We start from the raw sequence: 17,506 nt of genomic DNA, 5'->3' as shown, positions 1-17,506 counted from the left end.
ATTGCCTAAGTAACAACGAAAAATAAAATAAAGGAAAAGAACATTAAATGTGGCTTTTTTTAATTTAGTGTGAAATAATTCAGTGACGTTTTTTTGACGTCTCAAACCATTTCTTACAAAAAGTGAAAATGACCATTATATATATATCTGCAATAATACAGTACACTGTATATGCACAATGCAGTATTGTGTTATATATTATGATAATCAAAAGAAGTACCTAGATCTTCTATACAAGTAAAAGTATCAGTACTGCATTGTAAAAACAAAAACAAAATACTACTACTATACTACTACTAATACTATGTATTATCATGTAAGCAAGATTTTAACGTGGTAGCTGATTGGGATGGAGCAAAAGTTTACTACGTCGGTTACTTTAATCTACAGTATAGTCTATGTTTGGTATGTTAAATCTTAACCTGAAAAAATTAAAACTGTAAAATACATGTGGTGAAGTTAATATTTCCCTGTTGTGGAGTGGCAAAAAGTGGAAAGTTACAAGCAAAGTCCAAAATACAGCATTTGATTAAATGTAGGCTACTTATATACTTCCCACCATCGATGATGTTATATATATATATATATATATATATACATCCAATCTACTACTACTATTATAGTCTATTGCACGTTTGTCAACGCCTTTATTTTTTAATGTTTTACCGGAAGTCTTGATTCGGGTTCTCAAAGCAGATTTTCGATGAGCCACACGCATGCGCACTCCCTTAACCTACATTAAACAATCCTAGGTGGGCATCTTGCGCTGGCGTTCGGCAACAATATCGACTGATTCACGGTAGGATAACGTGGAGTTTATTAAATAAACAGTACATCTTCTCTGCTTATTGTATTTTAAATACATATATATACATTTACCGATGAAAACTGGACTGTTTTCTAAACAAAGCCTTTCAGATTCTGTTATTTAATTAACTGACGGCCGTGTAGGACATTTTCCGTTGTTGTACTTAACTACTTGCACATTGTTATTTTTAATTCCAAAAGGTAATTGATCACATCATCACCATGGCGTCCAGTGGATATGTGCAGGTAGCGGTGCTCCTTCTGGCGGTGCAGCTCCTCTGTCTCCGTGCAGCTGATGCGGATCAGGAGACTGGAACTGTCATTCCTGCCGAAAGTAGGTGGAAAAATATGAGATTTGGATTTATTTTTCTGCCTGTTAAGTGCAGGTTTTAAAATGTTTATTAGGCGGAAATCTGTCTGCCATAGTGCTGTTTTTCATAGTCCAATGATAGCAGGTTCCCTCCAAGGGTTTCTTAGTGGGAATTGTAGGTCATCCTCAGTGGTGTATTTATCACAACATGAAAATCGGCCCGCACTACTACATTAAGACCCATTTTATCATCTCTACTAGGTTCAAACAATGTATTATAATAATAATAAAGTAGCGGCTTAAAGGCGAATACATATGATTTTGTATTGCAGCCACCATTGGTGATAATTGGAAATTTGACCCTTTTGTCATGAAAAAAAGCCCTGAGGTCTAGCCTTCTCCACAGTTATATTTACTATTGTCAAGATGGAAATCTGCAACATTTACACCAATATGTAAAAGTAGACCTCCCCAGTGAATGCCAGAAGAATAAAATCAACATAAGTAGCTCCTCAAATCTACATTTTCTAAAGCAAATAACACAACCTTCCCTTTTACAGACGAACAGTTGAATTCAAAAGCAATAAAAGACACCCCTTGCTCAATTCAGTATCAATACACTCAAAGGTGTTGCTGCTACAGTCCTTCTTGGTCTGGTATGACCACTTGCTTATGGTGGCTAATATTAGCAGTTGTTAGCAAACCTTAGGTAAATATTGCTGTGTCGCTAACTAACATCTCTGAGTCAGGTCACTGATTTAATGTGAATCTCTTTATTTCTATATTCTTTCCTCTTATTTCCAGGCCGCCCATGTGTGGACTGTCATGCATTTGAGTTTATGCAGCGGGCACTGCAAGATCTAAAGAAGACTGCATTTAACCTTGATGCCAGGGTAGGTGAAGTTGTCTTGTCAGAAGCTGAGGCCCTGTATTATTGCCTTTTTTATGATTTTGTTTGACAAATGTTTCATCTCCCATGGCAAAGTGTTAAATGCTGGTGATTCACCAGTTGATGAGTCTTCCACGTAACAACTGGTGTATGATAATACAGACTTTGTCTTTGAACTATTGATTATGGGGTTGGATGATGATGGCTGGATATCGGAGGTTTTAAGATGCGCTGTCATTTAACATACATTGTATTTAATGTGATCTTATATGGTAGGTGTCACGATGAAGTCAAGTTCTTAAAAAAAAAAGTATATGCAAGTAATATAATTGTTATTGTCTTTATTTATGTAAATGTATATGATCTAGCAAATAATAAATGATGGTTAAATTGGTTATCAAGCTTTCCATAATAATGTTAGTACACCAAAAAAAAGCATACATACATTTCTGAATTATAATGCAGAAACCCAATAATCATAATAATAATAATAATAATAAATCAACCAACAGTTTTCTTGATACAGACCTACCTGACACTTTTGGGATTATTATGTTGGATAAAAATGTTTGACAAAAATACTATTTAGTCAACAATTCACCTTTTGAGTCAATGAATAATGTTTTATTTCTATATTTACTACAAAGTTCACTGTATTTTACAGCATTATCTTTGATTGATGATCAGTTCTAGCATCTTCAGAAGAATTTAAAATGTTAAAAAAAAATTTTAGTAGTGTCTGCAGTGTTCCTCACGAGCTGCATATAGCCCTAACAAGCAGCCTGTATGTTGCCAGAGAGGCAAAATCTGGGAAAAAAGAAGTCCACAATTTAACCTTTTGATGAACTTAGAGCTTCTCCCATCTGGATTTTAGCGGTTGGACAGTAAAAGGACACGGTTTCTTGTTTTTAGTAAATTAGTCAAATAGAACCTGTAAAAGTGAGGGGGGCTAAAAATAGGATTTTGAAAAGTAGCAATTATACCCTTAAGTTGACTTGTTGTTTTGTCCCTTGCAGACAGAGACGCTGGTGCTGAGGGCAGAGAGGAGGGCTCTGTGTGACTGTATGCCCACCAACTCACTGCGCTGAGTCACACCCTGACACACTGACAACAACCCTGTTCTAAACCTCTACTCCTGCACAGCGATTTTCATCTTAACTTATTCAGACAATAGGCACTTTATTTTATTTTCTGTCATATCACGGTTGAGTGAAGCTTTGATTTGAAATCATGCATCAGAAGGCATGTTATTGTTTTTGCCTTATTCGGGACGACTTTTATACCACTGATGTTTTACATCGTGAAACACATGCCTTTGGAGTTTGTTTTCATCGTCATAGGATTTGGGGTCAGTTCTCATCTGTCTCCAATGAAGCAACTATTTTTTGTACTTTTTAGTATCTGACTGTATAATGTAGATACAGTAGAATGCATCAATTAATTTCCTTGTTGAATGTGTTGTATGAGATTAATGTTTACGACGATTATACACATCAAACTGTAGCATCACGTGGAATTTATTTAACTGCTCAAAAATATCTCAATAACAGTTTAAAATAATTTAATTAGCTTTAGGAATCAGGCAAATTTCACTGATTTTAAATGAATTATTTGCAGCCTGGCTTCTTTTGCAAAAAGTTTCGGTAACTTGTTAAAGAAAGTTATTTTTCTTTGTTATAACCATGAAGATTTTTTTTTGAAAAGGAATTAGCAGAAAGAAATATTACCAGACGTTCGAACAATATTTTCAGACTTTCTTTTTTAGGCGGAAAAAGCGTACTACTTGTAGGTCTTAATTTAGCGCCGCACTGTAGCATGAAATTACAGCACTTTTTGTTAACCTACTGTTAATGTAGATTGTATGTATAGATGCTGTATATGTACACGGGTCTTCTCTGTCTGACAAAGGTGTATGCAAGAATAGTGATGAACGATATAGTATCATAAGTGAACGCAATGTCGACAGGGAAGGGAGGACAGATAGAGGAAGCTGGCTACAGCAGGGGACATAGAGATAGAAATAATAATTGTCTTATTGTTGCTTGTTCATGAACAGTGTACTTTGTTAACATTATGTCACAAGACACACTATTTATATCTTAATGTTGTACCTATCAATAAAAACAATGAATAATTTTTTACTGCTTTTATAATTTTTTCCGGCTGGGACTTTTATCACAGGTCATCAGTGTGATCTGGAATAAAGAAGCACCGTGTGGGTTTCTGCTGGCATTAATATGAACACAAATGCATTCATTCATTCATTCATTCATTGTGGTCTCTGTTAGGTCTCACAGCTCAGTTGTAGGTGTAGCACTGAGATGACTATGTGCAACAAATGTGTAAAAAGTATTTCCACTTCTACTGTGGGCCTTTAGGGCTTCAACTAACACTCATTTTCATTACAGATTAATCTACCTATTACTTTCTTTTAAAAGATTTTTTGGGGCATTTCAGCCTTTAATGGAAAGAACAGATATATATGAAAGGGGAGGGGGATGACATGCAGGAAATCGTCTCAGGTCGAACTCCAACCCTGGACCTTCTATTCATTTATTCTCTCAATAGTTGCTGCTTAATTTTCAGTTGATTGCCTAATTGAACACTAGCTACAGCTCTACTTCTTTCATTTACTGCTATGAATGTTATTTTCTCAATTGTTATCAACCATTTACGCCTGCCTTACATGTAGGTTAACATTTATTAGTGTGCAAGTTGTAAAAGCAAGCTAAGCATTTTTGTTACTCCACCGCTAATAACACCCCCCCCACACACACACACACACACACACACACACAACACACACACACACACACACACACACACACACACACACACACACACACACACACACCTGTTTATTGATTTACAAGAGGGATTACAGCATGGAAAAAGAAACCCTGCTATACCCCTATCAAGACCAGCAGGAGGAGCCCTAAGTAAAAGCATGGCGCTAGCTGTGTCGCAGCAATGCAGCACTCTCCACATCTCTGCTTCCCCGTGGCTATAAATGCAGATGGGGTGAAATAATGTAAATAGATTACAAAAAAGAGGAAACTGAGGCAGACATTGGCCACTGAGGCGCCTGTAGTGACCTGGCAGGAATCTCAGCCCAGAGGCACCACCATGTACTGCCACTGTTCCAGAAATCCCCTTGTACTGCACCACAGCACACAAGCAACCGTATTAAAACAGAAGCGATGCTCCAGACAGTTCCGTTGCTGAGACAGCCTTAAACTACCAAACTTTTATTGGAATGAGTGACTGAGGGTTCAGGACACCAAGTATATGCTGAATCACTCTGAAACATCCTTGTTGTCAAGCAGCATCCTCTTTCTCTTCTCTTCGTCTCCCACTCACTCACTGGCTCCTTCTCTCTACAGAAGCCTTTCAACTTTTCTTTCATCTGCTTCTGGAAAAGCTGACTGAATCTTCCAGCTGTTTGAAATTCTCTGGAGGGGGCAAGCAAGCAAAATCCTCAATACTTTCTTCCCCTTTTATCTTACTTTGGCATTGCTTTGACCTTGCCACAAAAGTTTGCTCTCCTCAGCCAACTGTGGGACTTATTCAGCATACCAGAGGGTAACCCCAGCCAGGATGAATCTGAAGCAGCCATTCACTTTGCTTTATATGGGAAGACCGAGTGGAAAGGCCAGAGGTCAGTTATAGCACAAAACTGCATATGTAGATATTCAATTTTCAAGAAAACTAGAGCAGCGGTTCCCAATCGTTTTGGTCCATAACCCCACAGGCCTGTCAGATGAGCTCAAGTACCCCTTTATCGATACCATTACGTCTCAAAGGTGTTCATTTGATTTGGTTTTAAACTAGATGTGATATAAACCTATTGATTACTGCTACCACTAGGGGTGGAAAGATCCTTCCAACCATTTATCCAATATTGACCCTTGGCACATGACGTCACTCTCTACTTGCGCAAATTATGAACGCCATGACGGACAGCCAAGAGGGTAAAAGAGCATCCAGAACGCCCTAACCCACGACAACTTGTTGTTCAATAGAAGAAGCCATAAAGAAGAAGATGGTATTATTATTACAGTTTATTTTGTGTTATTTTTTTTGTTTTTTAAGATCAATTTTGAGCCATCGCTGAGCTATCATTTTCTTGGTCGCGGTTGAGTCGGCTAGCCAAATTTTCTTCTGTCTAGTGTTATTTATTTTAAACTGATTGAAACTAATGAAACTTTCCGCTCGTCTACTACACTGTTTAGCTTGTGCTTCCAGTGATTCTGCCGTCTGTCATTGCGTCGTCACATGGTCGTGGTCACGTGTTTGCAAAGGGTGAATACTTTTAGGTATTTTAACCATTAACTCAATACTTTATCATTTACCCAATACTTTTAGCTATATAACCATTTACCCAATAATTTTAGTTATTTAACCATTTACCCAATACTTTTAGCTATTTAACCATTTACCCAATAATGTTAGTTATTTAACCATTTACCCAATACTTTTAGTTATTTAACCATTTACCCAATACTTTTAGTTATTTTAACAATGTATTCAATACTTGTAGCTAACTATTTTAACTGATTATTCATTACATATAGCTATTTGAACTTTTAACCAACTATTTAGACTGTTTATTGATGATCTTAAGCTAAATATTTGAACTGTTTATTAATTTTAGCTAATTGTTAAAACTGCTTATCCACTACTTTTAGCTATGCACTTCACCTACTTAGCCATTTGCTGACTGTTTAGACTGCATGTTCTCAGTCAAGATATTTACATTTTGCTTAAGCAGACAATGTTTTTTTGGAGCTGCTGATTCACCGACAGTCAGCAAATTGTAGCAGAGATCAGTGTTAACACGGTGGTCATCACAAAATGATCAAAGATCAACAGCTGGTGTGAAATTAAACATTTTGTTCACCAGCTGGTAATGCCTCTACCTGAAGAGGAAAAAACAACAGAGTGAACAACACAAACAATCGTCACAAAAACAAACCCCACATGATTCAGAGTCACCACTGGGTTGATGAGAAAATCATCGTGACATCCCTCAGCCTACAAACACTCTTTCATTAGGTTATTATGCACTTAACGATATATGATTCAGAACTTGTCAAAACAGTACTGTTACAGTAATACCATGTCATGGTTTCTTTGTGAGTTATGCAGTTTCAAAGTTTGAGGAACTTTTAAGCTGTGCATGTGAAGAGTTATGTTTTGAAAGCTTCACATGGATGACAGTTAAACAAACACATCTGGAGCCACAGTAAATAAAGATATAATATATTTGCGCTTGTTTTAAATATGTCTAGATAATCTCTGTGATCTCGGAGATGAAATTTACCATGCTTTTAAATTCCAAGTGAATAACAGCTTCAACTCCATGTGTGAGAGTAGTAGTAGCAGCTCCATGCTGCTCTGTTTAGTAGGAGGCCACAGCAACAACAGAAGGCTGGACAATTTGCCAATGTTAGCAGGGTACCATGAATAAGTGATATGCATGATGCTTGCTTTAACTATTCATATGTACATTTTTTGCTGGTCCACCATAAATTACTCATTACATGCCGAGTCATGATCATGAATCCCATTACGTTTCTTGCCAGGGCTTCAGTATATTTCAGTACATGATAATAACAAAGCCAGTATTCATGACATTTAATAGCCTACATGGAAATTAAATGTAATATTTTGTATAAATAAACTATTTTCAAAGTAAATTATACTTAGTTATTATTTATTACAAGTTTAACAACTCTCAGCTAATCGGATTAATCAGGTCTGTGTGGGTGTGTTTCGATCAGATTTGATTGACATGGAAAGGCGATATAAGCAACAATCCCACAACCGTCGCCAGGTTCTGATTCAAAGGCTGCTAAATCCTAATTGGTGCAAAGAAGTGTTTGACATCACCTTTTTCCAACTGAGCCCCGCCCACTTCAAACCAGCGAAAAGACGACCAACACAAAAATCTCTCATGTTAAACAACCAAAAGTGTTCTGACTTTGGCAGATAATAGCGTGTTCACGTTGGATCCCATCGCTCAAATGAAGCTTATGTAGAAAATGTTTTTTAGGGCCTTTAACAAATTTTATCCTTACTTTAATTCTTTTTAAAACTTGAATCTTATTCTTACAAGTCCCATTACAGGGACAAAGCAATCCTTTGGTAAAAATTGCAGTCTGCCAAGCCACTGCTCTGCCTAGCCATAAGTCTAGTTTTTGATAATATAACCCAGACGGTTGACTCAGTATGTTTGCTCACTGTGAGGCCCGGGAGAAATTCATTCTCTTGACCAAAGACTCAAGAAGAAACACTGATTTAGAAATGTAAACATAAGTACCTGAATAGCATCACTTGTCAAACTTAAACAGTACCATGGGTGTACAGATTTCATCCCATTCATGGGAATGATTTAAGTATATCTTAAGTATATAACTTACATTTTACCAGACACTTTACAATACACTTTGGATTCATTTCAGCATTTTGGGAATCAGAAAATGCTACTTTGTAGGGTTTTGAAATATATGAAATATTTGGGGAACAATCACAATGATTAAAAAGCACAACAAAATGCCAATATTAAACATTTTATTTCATGTTGTCAAAGGCTTTTACTTGATCCCATCACTATGAGACAATGAAAAGACTGAAATGCTATTTATTGTAAATAGTTGATGACCATGACGATACCCGTGGTGCTGAAGTTATGAAGACAAGTATACATGTGACATACAGACAGGGTGTTGGATTCTGCCTTCTCAGCTTGATTGCCAAAGGAATCCTCCTCTTCTTAATCTTCGTCATCGAAATAACCCTCACATCCGTGCAAAAGCCAAAAATTCTTCAGTGGCTGGGTTCTTCTCAGCACTATCCTGCGTTGGCTCTTCAACTGCGGCGGCATCATCAACTGCGGCGGCATCGTCAACCTTTTCTTGGTTGGCTGAATCAGAAACATGTAATTGCATCCATTAATAAAGGACAGGTAGTCACACAATTGTTTCTCCAACATTGACAACCTAACATGTATGTACAAAGTTATGAAGTTGCATCAATACATAAGACACATCTGGTGCACATACAACATTACTTCAAATAAAACAAATCATATTTTATCATCTAGTTACCGTTGTCTTCTGCAGCATCGTTTTGTGTTGGTGCTCCAATGATCACAGCCACAAAAGCAAAGGCCAGCAGAACAATTAGGATCCTCATTTTCTGAAAGAAATCATAAACACTTACCAAAACACTATTAAATGGTCCGTGATTATTTAGTAAATGAATATGTTGGGTTTATTTAAACCCTCATGCCCTCCTCGGCCATTTTTGTACATTTTTCTCAAGTTTTTTTTTTCATTTTGTGATCATTTTTGCTGTGTTACTGCTTATGGCATGAAATTTTGTAGGAACCTTTCTTTTCAGTCAAATTTTCTAAATCCAGTGTTTTTTACTCTTACATGTCTTTTATACTTAAATGATTCATTTTGTACCCTCTGGACACCTTTGAGGCAAAAATGTCCACGCACACAAAAACTGTTATTAAATCATCATATATCAATATTTTCTTCTGCTTTTTTTTCATGAATCACTTAAACAACTTCTAACCTAATCAAAACCACCAAACATTCAATAATTTTCAGGATTTTAACCCTTTAAATGCCAGTTTATGTATTTGAAGTATGTCATTATTTATAAAAAAAACCCACAAAAAATGATTTATTTTCCATATAATGAATAATATGTAGATGGGGCTTTGGTGGGGATTAGAGGCTTGGATATGTCAAAGATAAGCAACAAAATTAATTTGATTGCATTAGTATTTTTTATGTAGTTCCAGATACTCCCTCTGGACACCTTCGAGGCAAAAATGCCCCCATTGAATTCCATTATAACCACATGTTTTGATCTCACTGCCTTTACAGTATAAAACCATGCATTCTGTAATGTCAGCATTTCATGGTCATATTTAACATTTTTACAGTATTTCAACAAGATTCAACCATTTTGCCCTTGTAGGCCGATGCATGAAGTCATTGTATTTTTTCCAGTTATATTATGGAGCTGTGTGTGTGTGTGTATATGTATGTGTGTGTGTGTGTGTCTATGTGTGCGTGTGTGTGTGTGTGTGTGTGTGCGTGAGAGAGTTTTTGTAAATCTGGGTGAAAAAAGGGCTTCTTTTAGTTTAGCTTCTTTCTATTAGTGTGTTCAAGAATCCATGATGTGGCATCATCTTTCGACCTTTTCTTCACTCTTGACATGATCCAGCTGATTCAGGAAATGACAAACCTACACGGGAGGCAAACCTACACGGGAGGCATTCAATCTCAGGATGGAGTGATGTGGATGCTCAAGAGATTCGAACATACATGGGACTTCACACTTGGCAGGTGTGTACCGGTCCAAAGGGGAATCTACCCGGAGCCTGTGGGATGTCCATAGTGGGAGACCAGTCTTCAGGGCCACCATGTCCCACAAACCATTTGAAATGCTAAGCGCCAGTTTACAGCACATGCAGGAGACAATGTTTTTATTCAAGCACGTCTCCAAAGACACATGAAATGCATCCTTCAAAAGATGCCTTTTTTCAGCCCTAAAATGATCATTGCTTGCTTGCAGGTTTACACAAACTCTCACACACACACACACACACACACACACACACACACACACACACACACACACACACACACACACACACACACACACACACACACATACACACACACACACACACAGCTCCATAATATAACTGGAAAAAATACAATGACTTCATGCATCAGCCTACAAGGGCAAAATGGTTGAATCTGGTGAAATACTGTAAAAATGTCAAATATGACCATGAAATGCTGACATTACAGAATACATGGTTTTATACTGTAAAGGCAGTGCGATCAAAACATGTGGTTATAATGGAAGTCAATGGGAGCATTTTTGCCTTGAAGATGTCCAGAGGGAGTATCTGGAACTACATAAAAAGTACTAATGCAATCAAATTAATTTTGTTCATAATCTTTGACATATCCAAGCCTCTAATCGCCCCATTCCCCTACGATTTATTTTATGGAAAATAATTAATGTTCTGTTGGGTTTTTGATAAATAATAATTGCTTTAAAGAATTCAACTGGCATTTAAAGGGTTAAAATCCTAAAAACCTATTGAATGTTTGGTAGTTTTGAGCAATTTAGAAGTTGTTTAAGTGATTTATGAAAGAAAAGCAGAAAACAATATTGATATATGATGATTTAATAACAAATAGTGTTTTTAACACAAATAGTTTTGTGTGCATGGACATTTTTGCCTCGAAGGTGTCCAGAGTTATTTTTTTTAAGGAGGGCATGAGGGTTAAGGAGTAAAATAAAGGTAGGCTACTGGACTCACCTTCAGTTTGCAGTAGAAACTAAAAAAAAATCAATCAACTTCAACTCAAAACAAGAGTATTCTGACTTTCTGACTGATGCACTTCAAATATATATACTTTTGAGCGATTTGTTTTGTTTGTACTGTGACTAAAGCATCCAATGACAAGTGTTTACAGTTTGCTAGACAAACAATGCTCTAGGGTAAACTGTAGCTAGCTAGTCAAATAAGCAAACTCCATGACTTGTATGAAAAAACGGTCACAGGCTATCTTTTAAATTTAGTATTATCATTTGTATGACTCCTTTTAAGACCCGAATCCTATCAAACGGGGTTTCAAATTTTAGGGTGAGAACTCACTGATGTGTTTGGCAAATGTGACGCTATCGAGGCTAACGTCGTGGTTACTTGATGGTAGACTCTCCCAAATCCAACAAAGAGCCGGACAGAGCCACATTACACTTTTTCTTTTTAAACAAAAGCTTCAAAATAACTTTAAAAACTAATGCAGGTTAGTGAGTTAATGATGTGCTCTTTGGTCTTAGAATGCTAGGTTGTCACTGTCAGTAGTAAGCAAGGTAGCAGGACAAGCAGATAAACATATTGTTTAATTCATTCCTTACACTTACTTTTGTGTTTTTGGTTTTGGTATGGCTAGAAACTTGACTCTTCAAACTCTTTATAGTGTATACCAACATGCCATGCCTAGTAAAGTTATGATTGCTACCAGGGGGCCCCACTCAACTGAAAATCTAAACTTTCCTTTGGTTGCTCTTGTTATATTTGGATACAATTTACACTTCCTGATTTTACTATGATACTTTACAACTTTTCAAAATGACATCATAATTACAAAACTGGAGTATCTTAAAGTTATAACATCCTGTGTTTATCTACTTTTTTAATGACAATAAAAGTGTACCAAACGGGTAAACTTTTTATTCAGCACAGCAGGGCTGACACAAAACATCCAATGCTATTTCCCAGAGATAGTTCAGTCTCCTGCTTCTACAATAATAACATCTCTCTTTCTCCAGTATGCACATGGTTACAGGCTACAGGGAAATAAATAAATACTTTGATGTGAAATGTAAAATTGACCCCCAATATTTCACTTTACAAGTTGCAGAAGGGGAAGAAATTAAACAGAAACCATTCAAATGACAGCTGACTTTTATAACAAAGCCCAAGTCTCCATGTTTTCAGAATGATTTTGGTTTGCTATTGCTATTGCTATTAATTTTTTTTAATGAAAAGTTCCTCTATTGTGAAATAATGTCAACGTGAGAAATGTCCTGACTTTTGAACAAAACATTAATTTTACGATATTTGATTTTCGACTGTCAACTGTTCCTAGCAGCAACAAATATTAACTCAATATAATATAATATTTACTATTCACTAACATGCAACGTTTACTGTGTTTGTATTGGGACATAATGTGTTCTGCAAGTCAGTTTACCAATGCTCCAAGGCATCTTACGCAATGTATAGTCACATAGAGTAGACTCTGTGTGGATGGCCACGGGTTAAATATATCATCTCAATTAAAGCCAAAAGTATCTGACTATTGCAGTAATAGTTTTATAGGCTATGAAAATCTTGTCAGTGGAAAAAGTGTTAGAAACTGGCATAGGAAGTTAGAACATATTTAAATTAATTGTTTGTCTCATCCATAAACAATTAGTCACCAGTTTATTGCAGTATGTACATCTTCAGATCTAATACATTCCAGTACAATAAATCCTATTATAGTGAAGTTTACAATGCTAAGTAGGTGTTAATTTACATTCCTTTTTATTTAGCTGTGGTGTTGTATTGGCTTGAATTAGTACTGAAATGTATTACTAATTTTATAGACTTAGTTTGGGGATAAATACATTTTGGGAAAAGGCCATAGACTGTATAAAACTAGGCGCATGATGTAATATAACAACAAACCCAATTTTAACAAAGTGTCATAAAAAGTAAAACATTATAAACTTTAAAAATAGGATTAATTAATGGCCAATGTATTGGATTGCATTAAATGGTACAGGTGGACCTACAGTAATACTCTAATAAGTAAAGTGTAGAAATACAATTTTATGAGTAAAGCAGTAAAATGAGTCCATGAGTAAATCAACAGAAGTCTTCTCACAACAGTCAGGGTGGAAGGGGTTAACTGTATGAATGGTCTCTTTTGGTCTTCTGCTGACTAATATAGCCATAAGTAAAAAGTCATTTTTACTTCCAATGATACTTTTGCTGCTACTTCTTTTATTGCACCCATAAGCAGTTGTAAACAGCTGTTCACAAAGCAGTTAACTTGTTGGATTGCTTTGTGAATACAGTAGCTGTAAACAGCACCACTGATTCTATATGTTACTGAGCTACGTTTCAGGTTTCTCTTTGTGACTCACTTTTTTTATTATAATTAATCTTATGTATCCACTGTGCCTTGCAGTTAAAAGTAATTTTTTGCATATTCAACTTTAAGGTGATTAAAGTACTTTTCAAGGAGCTTTAGAAATCTTTGCCTCTGTTGCTCTACTTGTAACCACAAGAGGGAGACAGGCTTCTGGTAGTAAGTTAACCCCCACACACACACACACACACAGTGCCTAAACATTTAATTTTCAATTATTTAATCTGCCTCAAGAAAACCAGCAGTAAATGTGTCCAAATGACTGTATTTTCATGTTTGAATGTGCAGTATGTTGTGCTGAAGCTTATTTTCCCCATTTTTCTTTTGTTTGGTTTTTGGCTTGACAATCCACAGCAGATTATCCAACAAACAAAATCTCATAAATTGTGGGAAAAAAGTAGTGTCTACATGTCCTGTGTGTAGGAGATGTTGTTCTTTTTTTTTTTTCATTGTTTAGGAGATGATGTTCTGTTTTTTTTTTCATTGTTTAGTTTGGCCAACCTGTGCCTTAACATTTCATTTTCAATTATTTAATTAAACTTAATTTAGTTAAAGATACCATTATTTTTTCTTTTATTAACACACTTGCCAGTTTCTTTCGGAAAGAAGTGGTTTGTGCCTCAAGCTAGCCTTACTACTGTTGACAAAGACACGTTCTTTAAAGAGTATTTCTGCGTTTTAGTGTTGGAATGTAACTACGTACGTAAGTACTTTTACTCAAGTGCTGTGCTTAAGTATATTTCTGAGGTACTTGTACTTGCCATACTTGAGTAATATTTGACATACAAAATATACTGTATGATTAGTTCTATTAGTTCTAGACTAAACTACACAACAGTGTAAAAAAGTAGTTCAATTTAGCTCCACTCTGACCAGCTGCCCAAGTGAGATGTATCCTAGAATAAAAAAATACATTAAATGAAATCATATTATCCTATATATATTTTCAGTATCAGAACTAAAAATATTATATCATGGAGGGGGACACACATAAAACAACACGTCTATAGGAATCGAATAAAACAATAAGGAAATGTCCAATGTTTTTGAACAAGGAGTCACTGCAACTACATTAGAAGCAGTTCAAGGATTTATTTCTTTAATTGGTGGTAAAAAAGATTCCATAAATTGTTAGTGGTCAACCTAGATTTATTTACTATTTTAATCTCTTTATATCCTGCAATAAAGACCATATATTTTTGCTCAATACTAATACAAACAAATATAAGCAAAAGAACAAAACAAATTTAAATAGAACTATCCCAAATTTTTTCTCTTCAATAATTGCTATTTGAAATGTCCCAATTTTAGACAGATCTAGTTATTTTTTCCTAAAATAGCAGCTCATTGCTACATTAAACCCACATTAAAATTAGACATAATATATTTAACTACAAAATAACTCTGCTATAGTGTTTTTTTTTTGTCTGTTTCTGTTTAGAGGAATTTCAGTGTGGATCGATCTGCTGCAGCAGGTTAGCTTTGAGATCTCCAACAAGAAAAAAAAAGTTTATTTATTTAGGGAATGCTAGTATAGCTAGAAACACTGGGCCCTGGGGCCCAGTGTTTCATAATCTGACCATGTGTGCTTCGGGTCAACAGACCAATTAGAACATCGAATGTGGTGGTAAAAAAAGGCATTTGCCTTTGCTTTGAATTTATGGGAATACTTTGAGTTGCCTTGTTATTGAAAAGTGCTATATAAATAAACAGAGGAGAGGAGAAAAACCAAACTGCTGTACCCTGCACAATTGGAAACATGTTGAAGCCTTAAACTTCTGAGGAGCAGAGACGCCCAGTCGCTGAAAAGGTCAAGAGGTCAGGGCAGGAGCAGAGGCAGGAGAGTCAGAACTGGCATGATAATAATCAAGATTATTAAAACATTACGTGGCGCTCTGTTTTCAACGACTCTGCTAATGTGGCAAATGACTGAGAAGCGCATTTGCGGACATAGTTTGTAGTTTATTCAAGGGACTGCTTTATATTTTCACAGATACACCCATACATTCCATCAACCACACTATTTCGTTATGCTTTGTTATTATATTATTGTGCAATCTAATTTTTCATTGAATTGAGATTGTTGAGCTTCTTTATTTTTGATGTGAAGATGCATGTCAAGAAAATGGAAATAAGATTATGGGGCATAAGAAGGTTTTGGTGGATGTATTATTTCCAAAGTGGCAAAATAGAGAGCATGGCATTTTGGAGATGCTCGAAAATTAGATGTTTTTACAACTTTGACGTTTGTGTTCGCTTATTTAATGGTTGCGACATTACCGACAACACTTGAAGGCTGCACTACCGGGAGTCAATCAAAAAGGAACACTGCGCATGCTCAGAGCATCTTCCAACCGGTCGGCATGGTGAGATTCGCTGCAGAGCAGATGCTGATGCGTAGAAAATCATCTTTCGACGCATTTTTGTAGAGCAAATGTCTGCTCTGAGCAGAGTAGGCCTATGTGAAGAATGCAGGTATCAGCCTGCCCTCCTCCTCCCCCGGCAGCTCTATGGTGGGAGGATGAGGAGGAGGATACCGTAGGAGGAGGGAGTGCGGATGGATGCAGCCTTATCAATAGCAGTTTGCTTCTGATGATCCGGTTCAAACTAGTTCTGCTTTACATATGCGACTGTGGCTCTACAAGGCTGCACACTTTCACAAAGAGATAACAGCCAAAATGTGTTTTCATATGTTCTCCGGACTTGAACACATTAAGTCTTTGTTACGGTGCCAAGGAAACCGTTATTGCATAATATTCATTAACCATGTGGCAGTGATGCGCAATAACGGTGCTGCATTCTTTATTGGAACATTTTGTTTTTTACTAATATGGACATGTAGGCTATTGTTTTACAGCTGTATTCAACTGTAAAGCACCCTTATATTCGTCATCCCCTAATCATAATATTGAATCCCCTTTAAAAAATAAAAGCACACGCAAATAATGGCAGCACTTTTGTTCATGAAAGCTTGACTGTATAATAACAGTCACGGTTAATTACAGGGAGTGTCGGGGGACAACAAAGGGCCGGATCGAGCATCATCATCATCACCACCGCCACAGTCGTGCGTAAAACCGGGATTGTCGTCGCTGGTGCTTAAAGTGTACGGTGCAAGTCGCCGACAGATGGGCTAATGGGATGTTCCAGATGCGCAGTAAGGCGAGATATAATCTCCATGTTAAACTGATGTATGACAGGAGCAGGGTTTCTAAGCGAAGGGAAGCCGTGGAGGAATCACTGCAGTGCAGCAGAGCTGTCAGTCAACAGGCAGAGGAGGCTGCACACAGCCCACTGGTGTGCCTAGACATTAGGGCGACTAGCAGCTGAAATTAAAGCTGTATAGTGTCCTCTTAATGTCGATTCATATCAGGATATGTCTTACATCAGGATCTTTTCCACCCACTCATTGTCACTGTAGCCTTTTTATCTGCGCAACAACGGAGATGTCCATCGTTGTGATGCATCTCTGACAGAGTCCAAGGCAAAATCGAACTATTTCACCTCAAATGTATTGTAAACCTGCATTATAAATTGTTAAAAGCTACAATTAAAAAAATATAAACAAATTATTAACAACAAGAGCATTTCCTAAGCTGCTGTCGCCTTGTTACTATTGCGCCTTTGTGCTGCGTATCGCAGTGTGGGGATCCTCCTCATTGAAACACATTATAAAGACAAGGCTGTTCAGAAACAACCTCTCTACGCAATCTCGCCATCACACCCACTTCTCATGGGCCCACATCCTCAAAA

At 36.7% G+C, this 17,506-nt stretch overlaps 1 protein-coding gene across 1 annotated transcript; it reads left to right on the top strand.

Moving 5' to 3' along the window:
* The first annotated feature begins 664 nt into the window (after positions 1 to 664).
* On the top strand, positions 665 to 4,145 carry c14h4orf48 (chromosome 14 C4orf48 homolog). The gene is made up of 4 exons (XM_039821355.1): positions 665 to 799; positions 1,009 to 1,141; positions 1,922 to 2,010; positions 3,023 to 4,145. The coding sequence occupies exons 2-4, from the start codon at positions 1,030 to 1,032 to the stop codon at positions 3,092 to 3,094; spliced, it is 273 nt and encodes a 90-aa protein (XP_039677289.1). The 5' UTR covers positions 665 to 799; positions 1,009 to 1,029; the 3' UTR covers positions 3,095 to 4,145.
* Positions 4,146 to 17,506: the final 13,361 nt, after the last annotated feature.

Source organism: Perca fluviatilis, chromosome 14 (assembly GCF_010015445.1).
Source record: "Perca fluviatilis chromosome 14, GENO_Pfluv_1.0, whole genome shotgun sequence".
NCBI lineage: Eukaryota > Metazoa > Chordata > Actinopteri > Perciformes > Percidae > Perca > Perca fluviatilis.
The sequence above is the reverse complement of the archived record's forward strand: the minus strand, read 5'-3'. Positions and strand labels throughout refer to the sequence as shown.

Excerpts from the sequence above, each read along its gene's own strand:
- c14h4orf48 (XM_039821355.1), top strand. The coding sequence starts at position 1,030 with ATGGCGTCCAGTGGATATGTGCAGGTAGCGGTGCTCCTTCTGGCGGTG. Across the intron at positions 1,142-1,921 it reads AACTGTCATTCCTGCCGAAA|GCCGCCCATGTGTGGACTGT; the intron begins GTAGGTGGAAAA and ends TCTTATTTCCAG. Across the intron at positions 2,011-3,022 it reads CATTTAACCTTGATGCCAGG|ACAGAGACGCTGGTGCTGAG; the intron begins GTAGGTGAAGTT and ends TGTCCCTTGCAG.